A 23,825-nucleotide genomic window follows, 5' to 3' on the forward strand; every position below is an offset into this window, starting at 1 on the left:
ACTTTTATAGTAAAAAATATTAATATATTCTGAGTTGTTTGGATTTAGTAACTTATATCATCTTAGTACCTAAATTTAAAAATCATAAACCAATATTATACTTTTTTAGATATTTGACTAACACTATTAAAATATGTTGCCGTGACACTAATGATCAATAACATGGTGGCATATAACAACATCACATTTTGATACATGAAAAAATTTAAAAAAGAGAGTTTTTTTTGTCACATGTTAAAATATGAAGTTACCATGTGTCACTATGCTATTGTTAATCAGTGCCATGTCAACATATTTTATCGATGTTAATCAGGTACATAAAAAAAATATCAAATTAGCTTATGATTTCCAAATTTAAGTGGCAATTAAATCCAAAAAAAAATTAGATATCTAAATTTAAATACTTTCATATATATTAACCAAAAAATTCAACCTTTTAAGTTATTTGTTATGGTTTTGCTTTAAAAGAACTCATAAAGAAGAGTTTTGAATACATTAACCAAATAATTGACTTTTAAACAATTGAAATTTGGTCCAAAAAAAAGAGCCAATAGCAATTACTCTAGTTTAGTCAAGAGTGTCTAAAAAAATTGAGAGTAAATGCAATTGTTTAAAAGTCAAATATTAGGTTAATATATTCAAAAACTTATTTTTTTTATATGTTTTTAAAGCAAAATGACAACAAAGGTCAAAGTCCTTTTACTGAAATTTTAATAATAATGTGAAAATTTTCAAAATCAAAATCAAAATCTTTTTACTCACTGAATCGCATCAAAAATATTTAATTTTTTTTAAAAAAATTATAATTTAATGATTAAAATAAAATTACTTACACAATTGAGGGATTATTAATGTAATTTAATCTTTAATTGTTTATAATAAATGTATTTAATAAATGATTTGAATTTGCTACTAGCCTCTATGCCTTTTCAAAGGTCATGTTATATTTGTTAGCCTCTATGCCTCTTCAAAGGTCGTATTATATTTATAAGCTCTTCTCTGTTTTTGAGTTTTCTCAAAGGAAATAAAAGGTTTATTTTTAAGCTACTATATTTTTTGAATTTAGTTATTATATTCTTATTTTTAAAATTTTAATTTCTCTTATTTTCAGATTTTAATATTCAAGTTCAACAATTAATATTTTTGTTTTTTTTTATAAAATTCTTTTATATGGCATTTTGAAAATAGAAAAATACTCATTTAGTAGTCATATAATTAAAAAAATGTTGTAACAAATTTTAATTTAACTATAAAATTTAATAAAACTAGTAGTTAAACGTAAATTTTGAAATCTAAAAAAAAAACTAAATTTTTAAAAATAAAAATATAAAAACTAAATTCCAAATTTTTGAAAAAAAACACAGTTTAACTTTTTCTTTTCTCTGTTTTGGGGTTTTATTTTACAAGATTTGATATTCTTTTCATAGTGCTTTGTTGAATTAAAATTTAGGAAATTTTTATAATTTTTTTCAAGGGTTCAATATTAGACGATTAATTGATCCATAAACATGAAAGAAAAATTTCATGTCTGGATGGTAACGTGATCGGCATGAGTTCTAAATCTAGATCAACTTTGCGAAGATCTAAATCCAACTAAATTCATTTATAAATAGTAATTTAAAAAAGAGAACTGAGAAAAAAGTATTGTTCATTTATATGTGGTAAATTGACAGGTGTAGATCACATGCAAGAAAAGCACAATATCTTACCCTTCGCATTTGTAGGCAGCTTTGGTGCACATCAAGGGCGGAGTTCCTTATGAAAAAGTGTACCTTTTTATTTATTAATTTGATTATCGAAGAGCTATATATATATATTCAGTTTTTTAAAAGTTAATTTATACATTTACACGATTCTTAAAATATTATATATTCATATTTAAGTTAGAATTAATATATATTAAACACAAATATCTCGATCATCATTAAAAATCATTAACTGCACACATATATACTGTTACTCGAACTCGAGATAATTTTGGTATAGGTAAAGGGGAAAGCTGGGAATTTATTACTGAGGGATCAAAAGAATGGGGGCTAAAGGTAAAAAAAAAACTTTAAAAGGGCTTAAAATTAAGACTCAAAGGGACTAATATTAGTATTATACCAATTAGCAAAGGGGCCAACGCCACTATCTGCTCCCTCGTTATGCCCTACCAACTGTTACGGATTAAAGTGTAAAGCCTATGACCATCGTACAAGATGCATCCCATAATGGTCTATCGATTAGGTGGGGATTATTTAGTCCAAAAGAATTGTTAAAAAAAACTGTTAGATTGAAGTCTGTGTGACCTAATAATGCAGATTTGAAAAGATAGACTACCTTGGTGAGCTAATCTCGTCTGTGAATATAATTTGATCTAGACTGTTGGTTTTGAGAGAGCTCAATTATAAATAAAAAGTCTCCCCTAATAAAATTCTTTGAAAGCATCTATTCAAACACCTCTCATACATTGTTTTTTGTTATTTTTTTGTTCTTTTATATATTCTTTTGTTTAAGTTATTTCTGCTGTATAAACTGGTGTCTTGGAGGAATTTTTAGTGAAGTAATTCTTGGTAAATCCTCAATTGTTTAGTGATTAGAACGTATTTAGATCAAAAGGATCTCTTAAAGGCGCATGAAACATGAAACGAAAGCTTTAATCCGTGACACAAACAAATACCTTTACCCTCTATTAAAAGTCCTCTAGTGTTCCAAATTTGTGAATTAATCAATTAATTAAATGACAAGTTTTTAAATTTATAATTAATATTGACCACTCAATAAAAAGTTTTTTTTTTGCTTCGCCCCAAGTGTAGGTATATTCAATCTTCCTTTTCAATACAAGTACCAAAAATGTCTCGGGTACAACTATTAGAAACCGGTAAGGCCTGGCCCCAAAAAAATGAAAAATTATATTTCAGTCTCTTTAAAATCATTAAATTATAAAATTGCACTCTAAGCCTCAATGAAACAAAAATTCTGTTCAATCTTTTTCAAAAATAATTAAATCATAACTAATCAAATTATATTTTGATCTAAGAATTTTATAATTCAATTCCGCCCCCTCAAGAAAATAAATGGTCGGATTAACAAAAATTTAATTAGAATGTACTTAGGGAAGTAGATGCTTATTTCTGCAACTAGAAAATGTTACTAAAAACATACAATAAGATTACCAAACAAACATGAACACTGATCCTATTGGAATTTCATAAGCAGGAGAAAAATATTAAAGGAAGTACAGAAATCTTACAAAAACAGGGGCTAAATCAGGGTCAAATTGGCATTGTGCATTTCTTTTGAGAATGTCCTAGTAAATGGCATCTACCACATTGAACAACTCGTTTTGGGCGCTTCAAGTTCTCGACACAAAGAACTTTCTTTTTCGGTCTCCCAGGTGGCCGGCGAGTTTTGGGAGGACGTATCATGATATCAAGATTTGCAGCTCCACCCTCAGTTCCTTCCCTTGACTCCTTCCAGTAGCTCTTATCCGGGATAGGATTTATCATCTGCGAATAGGTCTCTCGGTAGCTTGCCACCGTGAAACAAGGTTCGGCAAACAGATGAACATTCTGCCCACAAGAAATAAGTGCAGCTGCAGCGTGCGCGCACGGTAAACCGTATAACTGCCAACGGCGACAGGAACACACGCGACTCCTAATATCAACTATGTTTGTCCGCTCAGTTGAGACGATCTCAAACTCAACTTCATTTGCTCTAAGTACTTGGTAGCAATGAGCATCTGCAATTGCCTCTGAAATCCGCTTCTCGGCGGAGGGAACAAGAATTGAGGTCCATCTTATTCCTGTTTCACGACGATTGTTAAACCAAGAGGTTAGTTGAAGGCGAATATGTTCCATCATTTGCACAACAGGGAGCTCATGACATTCGAGGGCCCAATTATACAACAACTCGGTCACACCTAGTGTGAAGTGGCCATATCGCACTCCTTCGAAATATGCGACTGCCCAAAGCTGTGGAGGGAAGACTTGAAACCATTGTAAAACATCCTGTGAGATTTCTACCATTTCAGCAATTTTGCTCTCGAACTCGGCAGAAGTGAGAGCATAAACGGCATTCCAAAAGATATTAACCAATTTTGTGTTCTTAAACGTATCACGGAAATTTTCACTGATATAACGTAGACAAAATCCATGAAAAGCGCTTGGAAAATGGGTTTCTACAGCATCCACAATGCTTTGCCGTCTTTCAGACAATATCGTAAGTCTGGGCATGTTTTCAGTGTTCACACCAAGAAGCTTTCTCAACTCTGACACGAACCACATCCAATTTTCATCATTTTCAACATCAACAATAGCAATTGCCAAGGGAAACAAAACATCATCAGCATCAACTGCTGCAGCACAAAGCAATGAACCCAAGTATTTTCCTTTCAGATCCACCTTATCAAGTTCCAGAAGTGGTCTACAAGCACTTATAAACCCGTAGATAGATGCACGGTAAGAAATAAAGAGGCACTGGAAACAATTTTCTTGTCGAGTAGCAACAACTGATGCAACACTTCCTGGATTGGTTTTCCTTATTTGCTCACAGTATGCAGGAAGAAGACGATACCCTTCCTCAAAAGTCCCATGAAGTGCAGCCATACTCCGTTCCTTCCCACGCCAAGCTTGCATATAAGAAACAGCAACTCCATGCTGGTCCTGAATATCTTGCAATATTTCTTTCGGCTTGTACTGTGGGTTATCCCGAATACGTGCTTCTACTGATCTTGCAACCCAACCCACCGATGCTTGCTGATGATGGAGGTTACGAACCCCTTCACATGTATGCTCTCCGTGCAGAGTTCTAATCGTGAAAGTCGGAACTCCAGGACATTTTGCCACATGGACACGCCATGGACAACCTTCTTTGGAACACTTGGCTATAAATCGGCTTCGATCAGATTTCACTATCCTAAGGTCAAAATGCATTGCTATAGCAATATCTTTCAAGGTTCTTCTGCAAGTTTCAACATCGGGAAATTCCTGCCCAATAACTAATGAATGTTCTACAATGGCACCAGAAGAATCGGGTACCACTAAAGCATGATCCATCACCAAAGCAAGAAACAAATGAAACAACAGTCTAACGTGGTTCAAAGGGCTCCCTCCATGCAATAAGCAGATATAGATACTCTTAGTTAGCTGTAGATAACGTGGTAGAAGAAAAAAATTACGGAAATTAGTATATATTCTTCGGGGCTGAGGGGGTTCGGGAAGGTAGCCAAAAGAAACCAGACATCAAATGTAAATAATTATACCAGTATAGTTAATCGACATTGAAATCGAAACAATTTTCTTCTCTATAAAACAGCAACATTGCCAGCTTAATCCCTTTTCAAGCTGTCAGTTGGCGCAGCAACTGATTTAACACCAAAAGGAATAGAAAACACACCTGTGACAGAAAAAGAAACTAATGAGTAGTAGTTTCGAGATGAACAATTTAACAGTAACCCTTCTTTCATAATGGGAAGGGGAAGGGAGAATTTGAGTTTCAAGAACTCAAGGTCGGTGAGCTCTACAAACATCTGTGTAATTTAATTATAACAATAAAAAGAAAACAATCCCAGAGAAAGGGGCAGAAAAGTACAATATTGAAATTTGGAAGAAAAAAAAATTCAAATGGTGTGCGTTGATTCCTATAATTCCTAGACATGGATACCAATAGCAAATCATCAATAAAAACAATGAAGAACAGTAATTTAGCAATTCTAGAATTAATAGGTATTTGCAAATTTTTCTTAACATTACAATGGGAAATTTTCCATCAAAGCAGCATCTCCCTGCTCGAGGATCTGTTCGGTTCAAGGCTAATCTTAAATGGTATCACATTTAAATTCGAAAGACAATGCCGTAAACTTCATATAACTATGATGAATCGCCTGAAAGTTTTCACATAACCAAAATAGATTCAAAGGCCAACAACCGGATTCTATATAACTTGAACCCAATCAACTGGAAAACTAAAAAGACTTAAAACCAGATGAACTAGAAGGTGATCGTTTTTCCTACTTCTGGTAGCGCAAAATTGATAAACCTAACCAAATAACCAACTCAACTAGCCTGAAAACCGACACAATTGAAGCCAAAAACGCCAAAATTCCATGACCAAAATCTAACAAACTCAAAACACCTAAAATAGAAGCCACCATGGCTCACCTGATTGTTGCCTCTCGTTGAAGGGACTAAAATCAGGCTAAACATTAGGGAGAATAAAAATAAAAGATAAAGTTTATGGCTATTTAAAAGAAAGAACAAAAGATGATATTGATGATGTAAAATAGGATGATATAGAGAAAACTAAGTAATCATGTCCCAGGCTCTCTAAGCAATCGCACTCAGAACAGGACAAAAAATGCAATTCTTTGAAACTACAAAATCGATATAAGCTATTTAAAAGTTCTTAAAGAAACAACATTTTTACTTAATATCGGCAGATTATAAAGCGTGATATGCAGAAACAAATTTCACCGGAATTTGCCAAGACTTCAAATCCTAATTATAAAAGTAAACTAAAAGGATACATAAACTAAATGAACAGCATAAAAGGATTCACTAACACATATCTATCAAACAAGGGCCCATAGAGCAGATAGTAACTAAATTCTACTAGACAGCATAAGCACGAATCGAGCATTAATCAAGATGTAAGAGAGACCTTCTGAAAATTTTTACCCTTGCAGCCGAAGATACAAAGAACTTTTCCATTGCATCATAAACTCTTTAACAAGCAGAAAAAACTAGAATAATTTACAGTAAAGGTAAAATTGGGTAGATACCATAGCAAACTAAAAGCTTTCAATTCAATGCCACAGTTTTCCTGCAGTGAATCAAATGCAAATTTATGGACTGCTTAAGAAACAAATGATAAACATTTTGATTCCTTAAAAAATGACTAAATAATTCAATCACCTAAGTTCCAAGTTCAAAAAAATTGAAATTACAAAATGGGATAAATTCAAGGGGCATCATAATTGAACTCACATTAAACTCAATGAAAACTTTTAACAAGATTAATACCTTTTCTTAACTCAGCCAATCAATAATTTTAAACGCATTAAACAAATCAGTTCACTTTCTTTCACCAAAAACTGGAAAATTTAAATACCCAATGGACCAAAGAGAAAATGTTACCTTGAATTAAATTAGGTCTACCTATTTAAAAATCCCGCGATGCCGACAAGAATAAGGCCCTTTTTATTTACCTCCTCTTTTGAGAAAGAAATGGAAGCTAAAGAAACCCTAGAATAAGTGAGAAAGTGGGGTAATTGGTGAAGAAAAAATGGAATTAGACAAAAGAAGTTGTTTTGGTTTGTGTTTGGATGATCGGAAAATGAAGAAAAGCTGGAAAAATGATGGGAAAATTTTCGATTCGTTTTCTCTCTCCTTGTCTGATGGTAAATAGCAGTTTATGAAAGAGAAATAACATTTTTAAGGGATAACGTCTCATTTAGCACCTCTCATTTCATAAAATATCTGATGTAGTAGCTATACTTTGAAAAAGTTCAATCTGGTACATGACTTATCAACTTTTGCATTTTTAATACCTATATTTTTATAAAATTCCAATATAATACTTATTTATTGAAAATATTCAATGCAGTACTTAAATCAATCAATAAAAATTTAACACTTGAATTTTTTACAAATCATAAATTCTATATGGATAATATATACATGAATAATTCAATATCATTCTTCGGACTAATACTCTAATTGTTTTCCAATCCAACTGATCCAATCCATCAATCTAATTTGATTTAAACTTAATTAAATTTATTCAAATAAAAATATATATAATAAAATCCAGATAAAAAAATCTTTTTGCATGATAAGTTTCAATATGTAAAAATTAAACCTACAACAATTGATTCACATATGATAAGATTATATTTGTAATAAAATTATCTAAATGTAAAATTATTTAACACATTATTAAATATATTATATTGCCTTATTTAATTTATTTATCTAAAATGTAAAATTTATTATTTAATTTATAAGATATAATATTACCTAAAAACAATTTTTTTCAAATGAATATCGTTTATTGTGATTTAAGAACAAGATCAAATAAAATGATAAATCATTCTGTAAAAATAATATTTTGAGTAGAATGTAGTGACAAATGGAGTTGTCCATGAATCAGATCCAATGACCTATCTATAAAATAAGAGAGTTCGAGGAAAAATATAAATCTAAAAACTAGACTTAGGTAAAAGAAAAAGACCTATTTAAAAATAAGTCGAGCCTTGAATAAATTTTTTGGCCCAATCTAACCCGAATTTACAATAAAAATTCATGTTATTTTGCTAGTGTTTTTCCACTTTTTGTCACTTTTTTCTACTATTTATTACTATTTTATTATTAATATTTAGTTCTATATGACATGAGTTTTATTATTAGTTTTATCAGTATTTTAAAATATTTACTTATTAAATTATACTTATTTTAGTATTTTTTTAAAATTTATTTTCGATTTGTTAAAAAATATTTATTTTTAAGATTTTTAATATATTATACTCTTTATATAAAAAATTAAAAAAATTAAGAAATAAACTTAGTTGGATCAAAATTTCAAACTCAGACAAAAATTTAAGTCTATTTTTCGACAGAGCTAAGTTTAGATCTATCAATGGAACCCAATCCAAACTTATCCTAACCCATGAAAAACTCTTATAATAATAAATTAATTAATTAAAATTTTACTTGAATAATATTTTAATTATTAAAGAACTAATTAAAATTTTATATTAAAAAACTAAAATCATTCATTGACCGAATGTTCACCAGCATGCACTTGAATTTCTCCATTGTTCATCAAAACTTGGTACAATTTCTTTTCCTAAACAAACTGAATCAACACAAAAAAACAACAGTTTTGAATATTTGTTCATATGAAAATTGCAATAAGTAGTAGTATTATTAAAGATAGTATCATATTGAGAAATAATTTATAGAAAAGGTAAATTCCTTCCCTTACTACAATGCCTTAACAAAGATCATTCAGTGCTAACATGATAAAAAGATGAGGCCTTGAGTATATCATACAATTGAGAGGTTCCGAACCTCATGTCACCCGTTGCTTCCACTCTTCATTTTTTTGCTTCTTTCCAACTCCTCGTTTTTTCCCTCTTCGTTTTTTCCCTCTTCTTTTTTGAGTTCTCTTGGAACCGTAGCCACATGTCGATCAGAGCTAATACTTAACTCGACTCTTCATTGACAGAATCGATGAACAACAAGAGTACAGCATTTTAACTCTCCAAATATATGAACAAAAAGTCGGAAAATAATTGAACATAACTGTTGCCGATTGAAGTCATGGGCAAACTTCAAAGACAAGGCCGAATTTCGATCCCCTGGACAATGAGACCACCCTTCCAATGACCACCATCTACCTCCATAACACTCATTTCTAGTTCCCCATCAATGGATCCATCATTGAAAAACTCACCCAATTCAATTTCCAACCACCCATCTCCTCTAGTTTTTGGGTACTGATCATCACCACCTGCAGGGGCCGGAGGTACTGGCGCTTGCAACCCAAGGAAACGGGAACGGCTAAATAGCCCGATTCGCCTTGGTACGATCTGGTAACGTTGTCGAAGGCCTCTAGCTGCATCCAGATAGACGGTTCTCTTACAACCTTCGGCACCAGCAATGCTGACACTAACCTCTGCAGGTTGGAAATCAAACCCATAAGCCCCAGCAGTTGCTTTGAACACAAGGCAAGCCTTGTAGCGCGTCATGGGAGAAAGCATGGAGATTGCGATCTTCCCACGGATTTCAAGCCAACAAACATTGATAAGCTCTGCTACCTCTTCAAACCTGAATTTTATCATATATCGTAAGGGATGGATTGGGTCGTTTAAGCATATACTCCACTAAAGAGATAAAATAGGAGCCTATAATGGCATATATCAGAGCAACATTGTATCCAAAATACAAAAAACGAAAAATTGGAGCAACATTGTTCTGATCCACGTATCTTCCGAAACTAATCTATCCAATAGATCAATAATAGCATAACTGGATCAGATTTTTCAATTTCCTATAAATTATCCATTTCGAGTTCTTCATTTCTCGACCATGTACCTTTTGAACTTATTCCATCCAATAAATCTATAACATATACATCGATCATATTCTTCATTTTCCATAAATTATCCATTTCCGACATTTAATAGTAGATTTATTCCAACATTAATATGAAGTTAGATCTCCAAACACATAAAACAAGATTAAATTTTCAATCATGCTTGTATCAGCAACATATTCCATTCTAAATAATATTAAGCTATAAACATGTGCAAGCTTAGGATACACAATTCTCCGCTAGGGTATATAAAACCTAGATACCTCGCAATTAGTGCATTTCACTGGTTTAATATACTACATACAGGGGAGAACAATCAGTCCAATTTATCGTGTTTTTTTTTTTTTTCAAAGCGACTTAAGACTTCAACATAAGATAACCGACTAGATATAAATCGACTTTAGTTGATAAAACCAACCAAACAAAACAAAACCGAATTCAGTCCAGTCAATTTTCCGGTTAACCAGCCTTGAGTTATTGCGTTGAGTTTATATGGTTATATATCTATATTATATAGTATAAAATACAAATATATTTAAAATAAGATAAAATAGGTTGGATTAGCGACCTAATTAACTTAACTGATTAAACTGAGGTCAAAAGCAACCAACCCACCGCACCCGACTAAGACAAAACCAAATGGGTCGGTTTATCGGTTAAAACCGAAAATTGCTCGCCGTATATAACAGGTTAATAATTTGTTTCAAGTAAATTTCAACATATTGTATATTCATATCCTATTCAAAAGTATTCACATCATATTCAAAAATAGTAAGAGAAAAGAGAGAAACCTGGACTCAGGTAATGAGATCCATCTCCAGTAGGTTGGAGTGTCACCCCATACAATAAAGAGGTCCCTGGCAGATAGCATGTAAACTTTCTTGCCACTCACTCTTTCCAATTGAAGGCTCTGTTTTTTTTTTCATCAAAGATCAACAGTGTTAATGACTAGGTCAACATATCAATGGATCAACAACAAAAACAACCAAAATTTTGCATAAAAAAAGAAGAAAATATTATTTTCTAGAAAAATTTTGGAATTAAAATGTAAAGCATCTAAAAGTGAAAAATTGAGAATCGAAGCCTTCAAAATTTAACTCTAAAATGGAAATCAAATTAGGTAGCAACTAGCAACCTTTCGGCCAACCATCAAAGATCAACATTGTTAAAAACTTAAGTCAACGTATTCGTGGATCAACAACAAAAACAACTATACTTCGCATCAAAAAAGATTTTTTTTTATTTTTGAAATTGTAACGTAAAGCATCAAAAAAGTGAAAAAATGGAAATCGAAGCATTCAATTTCTCTAAAAGTGGAAATTGTAAATTACATAAAACCCTTCGGCCATCATCGAAGATCAACATTGTTGAAAACTTAAGTCAACATTTTCATGGATCAACAACAAAAACAATAATATTTCGCTATTATTTTTTGAAAAATTTTCAAATTGTAATGTAAAGCATCTAAGAGTAAAAAAAAAAATGGGAACCGAAGCATTCAAATTCAACTGAAACTGAAAATTAAATTACGTGACAACCTTCTCGTCACCATCAAAGATCAGTATTGTTAAAAAATTGAAGTCAACATACTCATGGATCAACAACAAAAACAATCATACTTCGCATAAAAAAGAAAAACATTATTTTTTTAAATTGAAATTGTAATGTAAAGCATCTAAAAACGAAAAAAAAAATCAGAATCGAATTATTCGAATCTAAATTACGTAACAACCTTTCGGCCACCATCGATTAGGATATGATTTTCACAAAGGCTAAGATAAAGTTCTTTCTTCGAAGAAAAAGAGAGCGACGAAGGAATCGAAGCCTGGTGATCCGACGGCAAGAAACTCTCCCAAACGGCGTCGGATTCGGAAGCCGATTTGAAAGTAGTTGAAACGAGTGACAACCGACACGCATCTCGAGGGGAAGTGAATGAAAACACGGTAGCGATGCAATCTTGCGGTAGATCAGTAAGGTTTAAACTGCCATACTTGTTCCCTCCTCCACCGCCGCCAACACCGCTTCCCATTTCAGAAACCTCCGATTTCATATACAGTGAGTAAAGAATTGGGGGGTTTAGTGAGTGAAAAATGAGAATGGATGGGATAGTATGAGTGAGTATTTATATAAATAAGAGGGGGAAAAGAAAGCTTAGCGGTTAAGTCTTGTAGTTTATAAGGAGAAAAAGGCAAAATTCGGCAATGGAATCGAATCCCTAAAAAAGGAGCTTTGCGCCTTTGCCTCTGAGACTGGAACTTCAGGCTCTCGAAGATTCACCGTATCCGTGTCGGTCACCCACACAATATTGGCAATAGATAATGTATGTATATATGTACGTAATTATTATATTTATTTTTTATGGGGTTTATATTTGGTTTTTTAAACCTGTAAATAAAAAGAAATAATATAAGTTTTGACCCTTGAACTTGGCAACTAGATTTATTTGGTACATATATTTTATTAGTCCACTTTGGTTCTTAAACTTGACAATTGGATCCATTTTAACCACTAAATTTAAATTTCGTCAATATGTAATGATGTGACTAGTGTCCTTGGAACATGACTAAATTGGATGGATAGAGAACTGATTGATATAACAGTTTCAACAAAAGGGTTGAATTGAAAGTTGCTTGAAATTTGTAAAAAAAAATCAAGATAAAAATCTATAGTTGAACAAGTTCAATCGGTTTAATATTTTTTATTTATTTTCTTTTTGGATTTTTATGAATTTTTAATTATTATTTATCCTACAGTCAAACCGATCGAACTAGTTAAATTGGGAATCGATAATCTAACATGTTAAACCATCAATCCAGTTATTAAAATAATAAACGTGACACTCTAAGATTTTACCACATCATCATCTGAAAATTTAGATAATTTTTTAATTTTCAAGTGATGACGTGGCATTATTTAAGAGTGTTGCATTATCAAATTTTTATATTTTTCAAGTTTAAAAATTAAAATAGACCTATTTGTCAAGTTCAAATACTAAAAAGTTAATAAAATATATAGATACTAAATTAAACCTACTTACTAAAATTAGTGATAAAAAATTATATTATCTCATAAAATAACATTTTTTTTAAATTAGAAAATGCTAGCTGTATTACTTAAATATCATATTTGATAATGTATGTATATAATTTTATATATTTTTTCTTATGAGGTTTATATTTAATTTTTTTAAACTTATAAATAAATAAATAAATAAAAGCATTTACTTTTTTCTCAATTAAAAAATGCTAGCTAAATTACTTCTTTTTTTTTATTTACTTTTCCTTCATCAATTGGCATGCCATTGACTTTTAAATCTAAGCATTTCCCATATCCACACAAATTCAATTTAGATATTACTGATTGAAAAATATGGATTTTTAAATTATTATTAGTTATTTATAGATGTCCTAAAAAAATTTATAAAATAGTGACGCAATATTATCTATATTTTTTTAATTGTTTAATGATATATCAGTATTTCCATATTGAATCTTAGAATTTTTATCTTGAAATTACTGATGCGATATTAAACTATTAGAATGAGATAATATCTCTATTTCATATAATCATTTCTTGTAGATTTATTGCAATCTCTAGAAAGATGTTGAATATCCCACGAACCTTCATTCAATAAGAGCTGATAAATACGTCTAATGATGACAAAGTTCAAACTTGACAAAGAGGAATTTTGAATGATTGTGACCACCTCCAAACTGTCATTTTTAAACTGCCATTATCAACACCTTGAAGGCTTTATTGGCATAAAAATATCATAATTTAAGGATTAATTTATTATTTGATGGTTAAAATTAATTTCAAAGTATTTTTTTTTCAATTAAGCGATTATATTTTTCTTTCTAGGAGAGAAGTCGAATATTCAATTATATTTATTTTTTTCAAACAAGAAAGACGTTTACTTCATTCTTTTTCAATTGAAAAAGAAAATACTAGCTGTATTACTTGAAAAAATAGTATAAGAAAATATTTTAAAAATAACCTTCTTCAATGGGTATACGCCATAATTAAGAACCACATATTAGTATTTATGCATGTTATGAGTTTGATTTGCTTGGTCTTAAATTAATTACAGATCAATTCAACTGGAAATAAATAAATAAAATGTCAATAATGAAAGTAATATATTAATAAAAAATAGATAAATAAATTTTTTTATTAAATTTGGCTTAGGTGATTTTTTTTTTAATATTCCCATGTTTATCTCGCATAAACCGAACAAAAAGTCAACGAAAAAATAAGACTTTTTTTAATTGACTTTAGTTTTTGAAATGCGTAAGTTAATTTAAAAAAAAACCTTTTATAAGTAATATAATTTTTATAAAAAAATTTAATTAAATCAAATCAAATATTATTATATTAATAATAAAATCTTAATCAAAATTTTAGAATATTAATCTCAAATATTGTATTTTTATATTATAAAACATAATTTCAATATTAAATAATATATAACAAAGTATTAATATAATTAGTATTGTTTATTGCTTTAATTAAATTATTTAACATTATAAATTTATTTTAATAATTCATTTTAAATTAATATTTTAAAATAATTTTTTTAATATTTTAATAATAAATATGTAGATTATAATTTATTAAAATCTAATAAAAATTATTTTATAATATAAAATATTAATATTTTAATAATATAAATATGAATATTTATTTAAATTAATTTTAATTTATTCCTCTCCGTTTTAATATATTGCTAACTACTCCCACACATGTAACTTTTATGTTTTAATTAAGTCTATATAAAATAATATAATTATTATAAGATATTTTTTAGTTATCAACTAGCAATGTTTTTATAATCTTTTTGTAACATATATAATTTATGTTATATTTGTTTTACTGAAAATAACTTTCAAAAAATTATTTCAATAAAATTTTTTGAAAAATATTTTAAAAAGAATCATTCAAATGCAATAACATATTTTTTTAGAATAATCAATATGTTTTTCAAAAGCTTGTTTTCAATTAAACCAACACGAAAGATACTTAATTTGAAAAAGATTTTAGGTTGAAACTTAAAAGGCATACTTTAGGATGACAAATATGATATTGTGCTCATAACACTAGCGTGACAGGCCCGCCCGAAAAATATGAGGTTTGAGTAAAAATATAGGCTCGAAAAATAGGTTTGAGTAAAAAAATGAGGCCCGTTTAGAAAACGGGCCAGGTCTCGGGTAATAGTTTTTTGGCCTAGGCCCCGCCCGAATTATATATTAATATATTTTTTATTTTATTTTTAATCATTTTAAAATTTTAATATAAGCATTTTTTATTATATTGTAAATTTGTGTATTGTTTTAAGAATTATTTTAGTATCATTGTTATTTGTTTTTATGTTTTTAAATATATTTGATTTATTATATTTTTAATTTTTTTTATTTAATGAAATAAGCAAAAAAAATTAATATGGGCCGGGCCGGGCCGGGTCAGGCTCGGGCTTAGTAATTTTATTTCGGGCCGAGCTTGAACAAATTTTTAAGCCCATATTTCGAGCCAGGCCCAAGCCTAATAGATGAGCCTAAAATTTTGTCTCGGCATGACCCATGATCACCTCTAGTGACACATCCTTAAAAACTGATAGTACATTATCCGTGGACAATACTCTCACCCTTACAAGACAATATTGATATTTCTTCAACTAGTATATTGTTGATGCTTGTTATTTTAAGTTTATTATTCATAAAAAATTTAAAATATATATTTTTAAAAAAAACTTTGAATGTATAGTTTATAAAATTTCAAAAAATTAAATTATTTAAAATAAAAAAAAAGTTTAAATTTTAATTATTTAGATAAAAATCCAAATTATCATAAATTATTGATAAAAAAGTACCAACAAATGTTAGATTAATGTTAAGATGTATTGCACTCTAATAAGAGAATATAGGTTCTAACGTTGTAAACAATATTGTTGGAAATTATAAACCCCAAATATAAACAATAAAATAAACATTCCGCTTTAATTTTATTAAAACTTAAAAGTCATAAATACCCTTAGTAACCTTTTATGGTAAAAAATTTAATTCGAGCTTTTCTATAATCTACTTAAGTAGATGTATTCAACTTATGACATCGAATTTAATCACAATTTTTATATACTAGATTATCTCACAATTTGAGTGAAACAAAAACTTAATATTAAATATACATATTTATAAAAAAAATGGTATAATACTTATCATTAAACCTTCAATGATCCCGAATTTAATCCTTAAAGTTTTGGTTTTTGGCTATTTTATTTCATTCCATAACAATAAAATGGATAAAAACAAAAAAATCATTCTATTAATATTTATTACTTTCTAAAAAAATAATTTAGTAATTAAGTTGATTTATGGCACCAACTTAATATGCCCCAAAATTATAGTATAGATAACTTCTCTCTCTCTATATATATATATTTGTGTGTGTTATTTTTTAGTATCATTTATGTTAGTTTTAGGGTTCATGTTCGAGGTGCATAGTTGCCTTAGTAATATCGTCTCCGATGTTTAAATCTGTGTTCTCTCATAAGAAGTATAATGTGCCTTATAATTACATCCAACACTTGTTAATATACACTCATATTTTGTTTTTTAAAATGGTTAAATCACTATTTGTGGCCTGAACTTAGCAACTACTCCCATATTGGGGTTTGAATTTTTTTTGTTTAAGCTAGTCCCTGAACTTAGCAATTGCTCCCACACTAATAGTTGAAAATTTTTTGTAGTCCAAGTTAATCACTGATGTTTCCTTGAAAATCTTAAAGTACCCACTGTGATAACAATTACCAATTTTAGGGACAAACTTGATTTTTTTTTAAATCAAGTCTCAATATGGAATCAATAGTTCAAGCTCCAATATAAAAATATTTATCAAGTTTAATGACTAACTTAAAAGAAAAAAACTCAAACCCCAATATAACAATAATTACTAAATTTCAGACCTCAGATTATAATTTAACCATTTTCTACATAACATAAACGTGTTTAACTTATAAAGAAATGGATATTTTTAAGTTAAATTAATGTGTTTCTAGAATTACATATACATCCTCAACAAATTTATGTATTTATTTAATTGTTTTGCATACCGGCTCTAGAACCTTGTCAAGGTCAAGTGAGAAAAGCACTTAACCATTATGGACAAGAGAAAGAACCAGGACCAGTCTTAACTAATTTTATATTATTATTTATTTTTATTTATTTGTTATCATTTGACTCCTTACATCATATCACAAACTCAATAAAAAACTATATAGTATAAATATAATAATAAAAAAATAGTTGCATCAAATGAATGCATGGCAATTGACGTCCTCACAAATATGTTTTTGAAATTCTTTTCGTTAGGGTAAATTGCACTGTAGACCATTTAACTATAGTTAAGTTTCCGTTTCATCATTTAGTCATACAAAGTTATAAAATGATCATCTAACTAATTAGATTTTTCTTATTAGTCTAATTATTGTGAAAAGTTATAAAATAAGGTAAATTTTGTTAATTATTGTGAACTTTGTGATAAAGAGATTATGTGAAAGTTTTTTTTTATTAATTCCAGTAATAAATTTAACCCTAATTTTTTTATAATTTCTTTCAAATTGACCTTAAAAATATTTTGAAAAATTAATTTATACCAAAGGGAAAAATTATAGTCACCTTGTCCTTGGGATTTTAATTGTTATAAGTTTGCTCACCAAAATTTTTAAAAAAAATTATTATTGACATTTTTCTTGGATATTAATATAATTTAACTTGATGTATTTAAAAAATAGTAAAATTATATTTTATTTTCTCAATCTACTGTTTTATATTAATATTCTGTTAAACAACTTGTTTATTATTTTAAATTTTCACATTTGAGTCTTAAAGTTCTATATGGAATGTTGTTGGTGGGAAAATAAGGGTTTAAGGGTGAGTTGGAGTGGCTGAACCGAGTTCTAGGTAGATTCACAAACAATTAATATATGTTATTAATTCTAAATTTAGACTTGACAATATTCGAATTCAGCTCGACTCGATTTTACTTCTAATAACTATTTTGTACTTTTTTTATTGTTTTGGTGAATTAATATAATTTTTTAATAATTTAATTATATGTTTTGATTATACCTTCTTCTTTTTCTTTTCTTTTTTTTTAACATAGAAATTCATAGCCTCTTTCTCTGACCCATAAATAGGAGGATAATACGTTTCAGCGTATTCAAATTCATGTCCTTTTATATTGACAACAATGTCCATGCTAATCGAGTTAAGACTTAATCAACGATAAATTAATATAATTAGATAACTTGTGGTGTATTGTGCACTTTTGTGTATCAAAAAATATAACCATAATATATGCATAAGTATAATTTACGTGTATATATATTTTGCTTTGTAGAGAAATTATTTTAAATTTTAAATAAAAATTTTGTCGATAAAAGTTTTAATTATATTAAAATTTACAATCGTATATTTATATTTAATTAATGTTTTTATTAAAGAATCCCTTTTACTTTTTAATTGGTAATATTAAATAATTCTCAACTTCTTTTTCAAAGAAAAAGCCTAATTCTTTTAAAAGAAAAGAAACAAAAAGGAAAAAAAAAAGTCTTCTTATCTCATACGTGGTTTCACATTTAAAAATAAATAAATTAATTAAAGATTTGGCTAATTGTCAATCAGTTTTTTAATTTTTAAAAAGTAAATTTTATCATATATTAACACTTAAATTATCAATTTCATCCTTTACTAAAAAAATAAAAATGTTCCAATTTTAGTGGATGTGCTCGAAGGTAGTCCAAAAAAAATGTATTACAGTGAAAATTAAAATTTTATAATTAATATTTAAAAAAAATTAATGCCTACTTCTAAAATATGAAAAAAAATGAATTTTTTAATTTAAGAGCCAAATTTTAATTTTCAATTAAGAAGTATATTTTTACCTTTAAAAAGAAGACATATTTTTCTTGAAAATAAAGAAATTTTACATACATTTTTTTCCTTAAAAATAAAGAAAATAACACTTTTTTCAACCCCATGTTTTCTTTTTCATCTTATTATTAATAAATTATATTGAAAAGAAGGGTAAACTAACCCCAAAAGAAAAAGAAGGCGTGGAAGGCTGAGTCATCAACGTGGTCTTTTCACTCAGTGTACACGTACTCCCACAAACTCTGCACTTTGAATCGGTTTTTAATTTAAATATAAACTAAATATTTTAAAAAATAAATTACATTATTAATCACTTAATTATTATTTTTTATTTTTGTCACTTAATTATTCAAATTTATCTTTTTAGTCACTACTATTTTTAATTTTTGAATGTTTTCATAATTAAAAACATTTAAAACATATTTCGAAGTGTCAATTCCTAAATTTCAAAAACAATTTTATTAATAGGTTATAGACAGAAATAATAAAGAAGAATAGGTGGACATTTTTAGTTAATTAGGCGAATTTATTTTTAAGTAAAAGAATAAGTAAATAATTATTGTTGTTTAATTTAAATTAATGACACAAATTATTATTTTATAATTTAATTTTTATAATATTTTTCAATTAAATTAGTATGGTATTATATTATTAAATAATTAAATAATAATATTTTAGTCAATAAAATAATGATAAATATGATTCAAGTGATAATTCCAATACCAATAATAGAAGACCTTGTATAGCTTGGTTGCTTACAACTCAACTTCATACGTATGAGATTAATCAAATTATCTTAAAGTATTGATTTACAAGAGTTACTAGATTTATTCCACGTGTGTTTTCGCAGAAATATTCGAGTATATTATACTACAAAATAAATAATTTATTCGAGTGTATAATTGTTTCTCCTAAATTTTGAAATTTTAATTATATTTTTAATTTAAAAAATTAATTAGACCTTTTTTGAAAATTATTATTAAACTTAGACTCTTAAAAAAATTCTTAAAATATCTAAAAAAATTAAAGTTTTATTTATTTTGGAAGACGAGAGTAGCTGGGATCTTAGTATTAAATTTTAAGGGACCGTGATTAAAATTTTTAAAAATTTTCACTAAAACTCTCAAAATTTTTAAAAATTTTAATCACGGTCCCTTAAAATTTAATACTAAGATCCCAGCTACTCTCGTCTTCCAAAATAAATATGGTGATTTATTCATACATATTCATGGCGGAAGGCTTATGCCAAAATTTTTCAATATAAAGGCAACTTGATCAAGATAGACTCGATATGAAGGAGATTTTCGAAAATGTTATTGTTGATATTCACTTTTACTCTTTAAAAATTATAAAAATTTAATTTAATTATTTAATAATTATAAAAATATAGAGTATAAAATAATAAAATTATATTTTTACTACAAAAAATATATACAATTTAATTTCGACTTCTTACACCACTATTTATCACAACTCTAGCTCGTTTTGGCAATTTATGTGTACAAAAATTCCAAGGAAAGGAACATATTTTGTTTTTCATGAAATAGTTGCCAAGGAATTTTAGCTTTAAAACAATACTAGGGAAAAATGGTTATCCAACATGCAAAAGGAGACATACACGATAAATGTCGTTTACAAAGAGGTGTTATTATAAGAAAGTCACATACAGGTCAATCATTTTAGGGCAAAAAATAACATTATTATTTAACATATTTATAGTATAACTAATTTATTTATATTAATTTTGTAAAGATAAAAATAATGAATATTGAAAAATATACATATTTATCTTTTAAACATTGCACATACATAACTTTTTAGTATTGCACCATTACTTAAATTACGATTTCAATTTCTTTTATTTATACAATATTATACATTTTAATTATCTTTGGTTGTTTATATTAATTACATTAAATAGAAGATTTTATTAAATTATATAAAAATATAAATGTTTAAAAAGGAGACCAATAAAAATAACAAAGATTATTAATATTAATAAATTAGAAATATCTAAAAAAAATGGAGAATTGAAGCAATGATTCTTCAAAAAAAAAATATCATATCATACCCGAAGCACGACAACGTTGAAAATATATGAAAGATCATTTTAATTGATATTGTTGTTGTTGTCGTCTTCGTCGCCATACATGAAGTTGAAAATATATGAGATGAAGGTTAGAAAAAAAAAAGTAAAACATTTTTTTTTTGTTTAGTGTAGGTTAAAAATATTTTCAACCATTGTTTTTAAATATATTTATTATTTTAGTGCAAATATTTTTCCTTTTTGGTATTTAAAATACATGTTAATATTGTTTTATTTATCGTGAATTATTATAATTGCTATGTGTTGCTTTCTTGTTTTTATTTTTATTTTTATTATATCATTTATTTTCTTACACAGATGGATCAATTTGAATTGAAGGTGGTTCTGCAGTGACAAGGGATATAGTGAAAAACAATGAAGGTGAATGGATTTTGGGATTTAATAGGTTTTTAGGGAATTGCTCCGTTTTTTATGCATTATATATGATTTTGATATAAAATAAATATGTATTTGTAATTTATATAAAGACACGAGTTTAGAGAAATTTTTGAACTATCAGAAATACCCATTATTTTTCATATTTTAATAAATTGATATTTAAAAATAATTATAATTTATTTTATAATTATTAATTAAAAAAAAGTTTGATGTAAACAAAGTTTTGTTGATTTTAAAGTAGAATTATTATTTGAATAGAATTCTAAGTATAAAATATAATAATAACTTTATTATAATTGTAATTATAATTTAAATTATAATTATTAATTAAAATTATTATAATTTAATATTGACATTATTATAAAAACAATAAAGTTGTGCTAATTTATTCATGTAAAATAAAGCTATTAAATTGAATTGAATTTTAATCATATTAATTATCACTTAATCTGTATTAGAGTTATATAACAATTAAAATTGAACTTTAGCTTTATCAATAATATTTAGTAGTTAAGTATATTCAGTAGTTTTTTTTTTGTGAAAATAATATAAAAAAACATATTAGAACCCTCTAAAAGGGCCTAAAAGCTTGGTCTTGCTCAATAACCGAAACCACCAAATCAGGTGGAGCTTCAAGAAGTTGGAGGGATGCCTTCCAAGAGAGGCTAAGTTTTGCCAGTTGATCTGCAATTAAATTACACTCCCTGGGAACATACTTGATTTCTCATTGTCCTTCAGAGTGCATAAGTCTTTGAACTCTTCTGAGGACTGTAATACTAGAGTCCACTGCCACTTCCATAGTCAAAGCCCTTATCGCATCAAGGTTATCAAACTGAATTCGGACTTTTTTGTAGCCCCTGCTCAGAGAGACGAGTATACCATCCAAAATGCCCTAAAGTTCTACCTCAAAGGGGGAACATCTACCCAGGTAGTGAGTAAATCCCAAAATCCAATTACTGCTCCTATCTCTGATCACGTCTCCCGCTGCTGCATTTCCTGAATCTCTGGCGACTGCTCCATCCACAAACAAGTGAACCCAATTCTCAGCCAAGTGCTGATGACCTTCATGAGTAGTTGTAGGAGATGTAGCTTTAGTAAGAAACGGTTCAAAGTGCTGAGCCCAGCTGAGGGAAGACTTAATAATTTTAGAAGCCGACCAATTGATGTTTTGGAAAATGAAAATATTCCTATTCTTCCACAGTCTCCAAGCGACTATACCAAAGAGGCACGACCAAGTAGATCCCTTATCCTGCAACTTATTATGGCAACAAAGATTAGAGGAAAACCAGAATTAAAAAGGGTCAGAAAAGAACCTGAAATGTCTTTCAGCAGGAACAATGAGCATCCAAGCTTCCTTAGCCATCTGACAATCGCGTAGAACATGCAGAATATCCTCAGAATCATGCCCACAAAAAGGGCGCACACTACTCTACCCAATTCCTCTCTTCAATCGCTCAACATTAGTAAGAAGCCTCTGTTTGGCTACAAGCCAAAGAAAAAGACGAACTCTTTGCGGGCCTTGGTACTTCCAAACATCATCAGAGAGACCTCATGAATTTTATTTTAAGGTCCAATAAGCACTTTGGACGGAAAAGGACCCTGAACCAGAACGCGCCCAGATGATCCTGTCAGTACCCCCGTCAGGGTGCGGATGTGGAATACTAACAATACGCACAGTAATATCTTCAGGCAACCATAAACAGACCAAATCCAAGTTCCAAGTACCATCAGGTAGAACCCAATCTTTCAGATTGCACTCCAGATTAATACTAGAATGACATGTAGCATACGGCAAAAGATGACCAACCTCAGGAATCCAAGCGTTTTTCTAGCTACGAATGGAAGAACCATCCCCAAATGAATTGTCTCGCAATCTTTTCAATCTCGTCACACACCCCTTTGGGACTAGAACAGTCTGCATGAAATAGTTAGGAATGGCGAGAAGGACAGATTGAGCCAGCATGACCCGCCCTGCAAAGGATAGTTTCCTGGCTTCCCAATTCTGAAGTTTGCGTTGCACTTTATCAACAATAAAATTAAGGGTATTCTTAGTAACTCGATTATGTGAGAGAGGAACTCCCAAATAAGAACCCAAATTCTGAACCTTCTAGAAGCCAAATAAATAGCTAATCTGGTCACATAAGCTCTCATCGACACCTTTGGAAAAGTACATATTGCTCTTTCTAGCATTGACCTTATGTCCAGAAAAGTTACAGAAGCTTTGAAGAGTTTCCTTAAGCAAAATAGCCTGATCCATCTCAGCTTTGACAAAAATAACAAGGTCATCAGCAAAAAAAAGGTGGGATAAGCATGGACTTGATCTAGAAAGTTGA

General features: G+C 28.8%; 2 protein-coding genes across 3 annotated transcripts; both read right to left on the reverse strand.

The window, feature by feature from the left end:
* Window positions 1-3,094: 3,094 nt before the first annotated feature.
* On the reverse strand, window positions 3,095-7,446 carry LOC107928357 (uncharacterized). 2 transcript variants are annotated; one of them, XM_016859559.2, is made up of 4 exons: window positions 7,119-7,403; window positions 6,764-6,804; window positions 5,246-5,379; window positions 3,095-5,129 (listed from the first exon to the last, which is right to left on the reverse strand). In XM_016859559.2, the coding sequence occupies exon 4, from the start codon at window positions 5,037-5,039 to the stop codon at window positions 3,258-3,260; it is 1,782 nt and encodes a 593-aa protein (XP_016715048.1). In that variant the 5' UTR covers window positions 5,040-5,129; window positions 5,246-5,379; window positions 6,764-6,804; window positions 7,119-7,403; the 3' UTR covers window positions 3,095-3,257. The 2 variants fall into 2 exon arrangements, with proteins under 2 accessions (XP_016715048.1, XP_016715047.1); XM_016859558.2 differs by lacking the exon at window positions 6,764-6,804 and having other exon boundaries at window positions 7,119-7,446.
* A 1,458-nt stretch (window positions 7,447-8,904) lies between these two features.
* LOC107928381 (putative F-box protein PP2-B12) lies at window positions 8,905-12,508 on the reverse strand. The gene is made up of 3 exons (XM_016859592.2): window positions 11,813-12,508; window positions 10,872-10,990; window positions 8,905-9,812 (listed from the first exon to the last, which is right to left on the reverse strand). The coding sequence occupies exons 1-3, from the start codon at window positions 12,128-12,130 to the stop codon at window positions 9,317-9,319; spliced, it is 933 nt and encodes a 310-aa protein (XP_016715081.2). The 5' UTR covers window positions 12,131-12,508; the 3' UTR covers window positions 8,905-9,316.
* Between the last annotated feature and the right edge of the window lie 11,317 nt (window positions 12,509-23,825).

The sequence above is a fragment of the Gossypium hirsutum genome, chromosome A08, assembly GCF_007990345.1.
Source record: "Gossypium hirsutum isolate 1008001.06 chromosome A08, Gossypium_hirsutum_v2.1, whole genome shotgun sequence".
NCBI classification, from domain to species: Eukaryota; Viridiplantae; Streptophyta; class Magnoliopsida; order Malvales; family Malvaceae; genus Gossypium; species Gossypium hirsutum.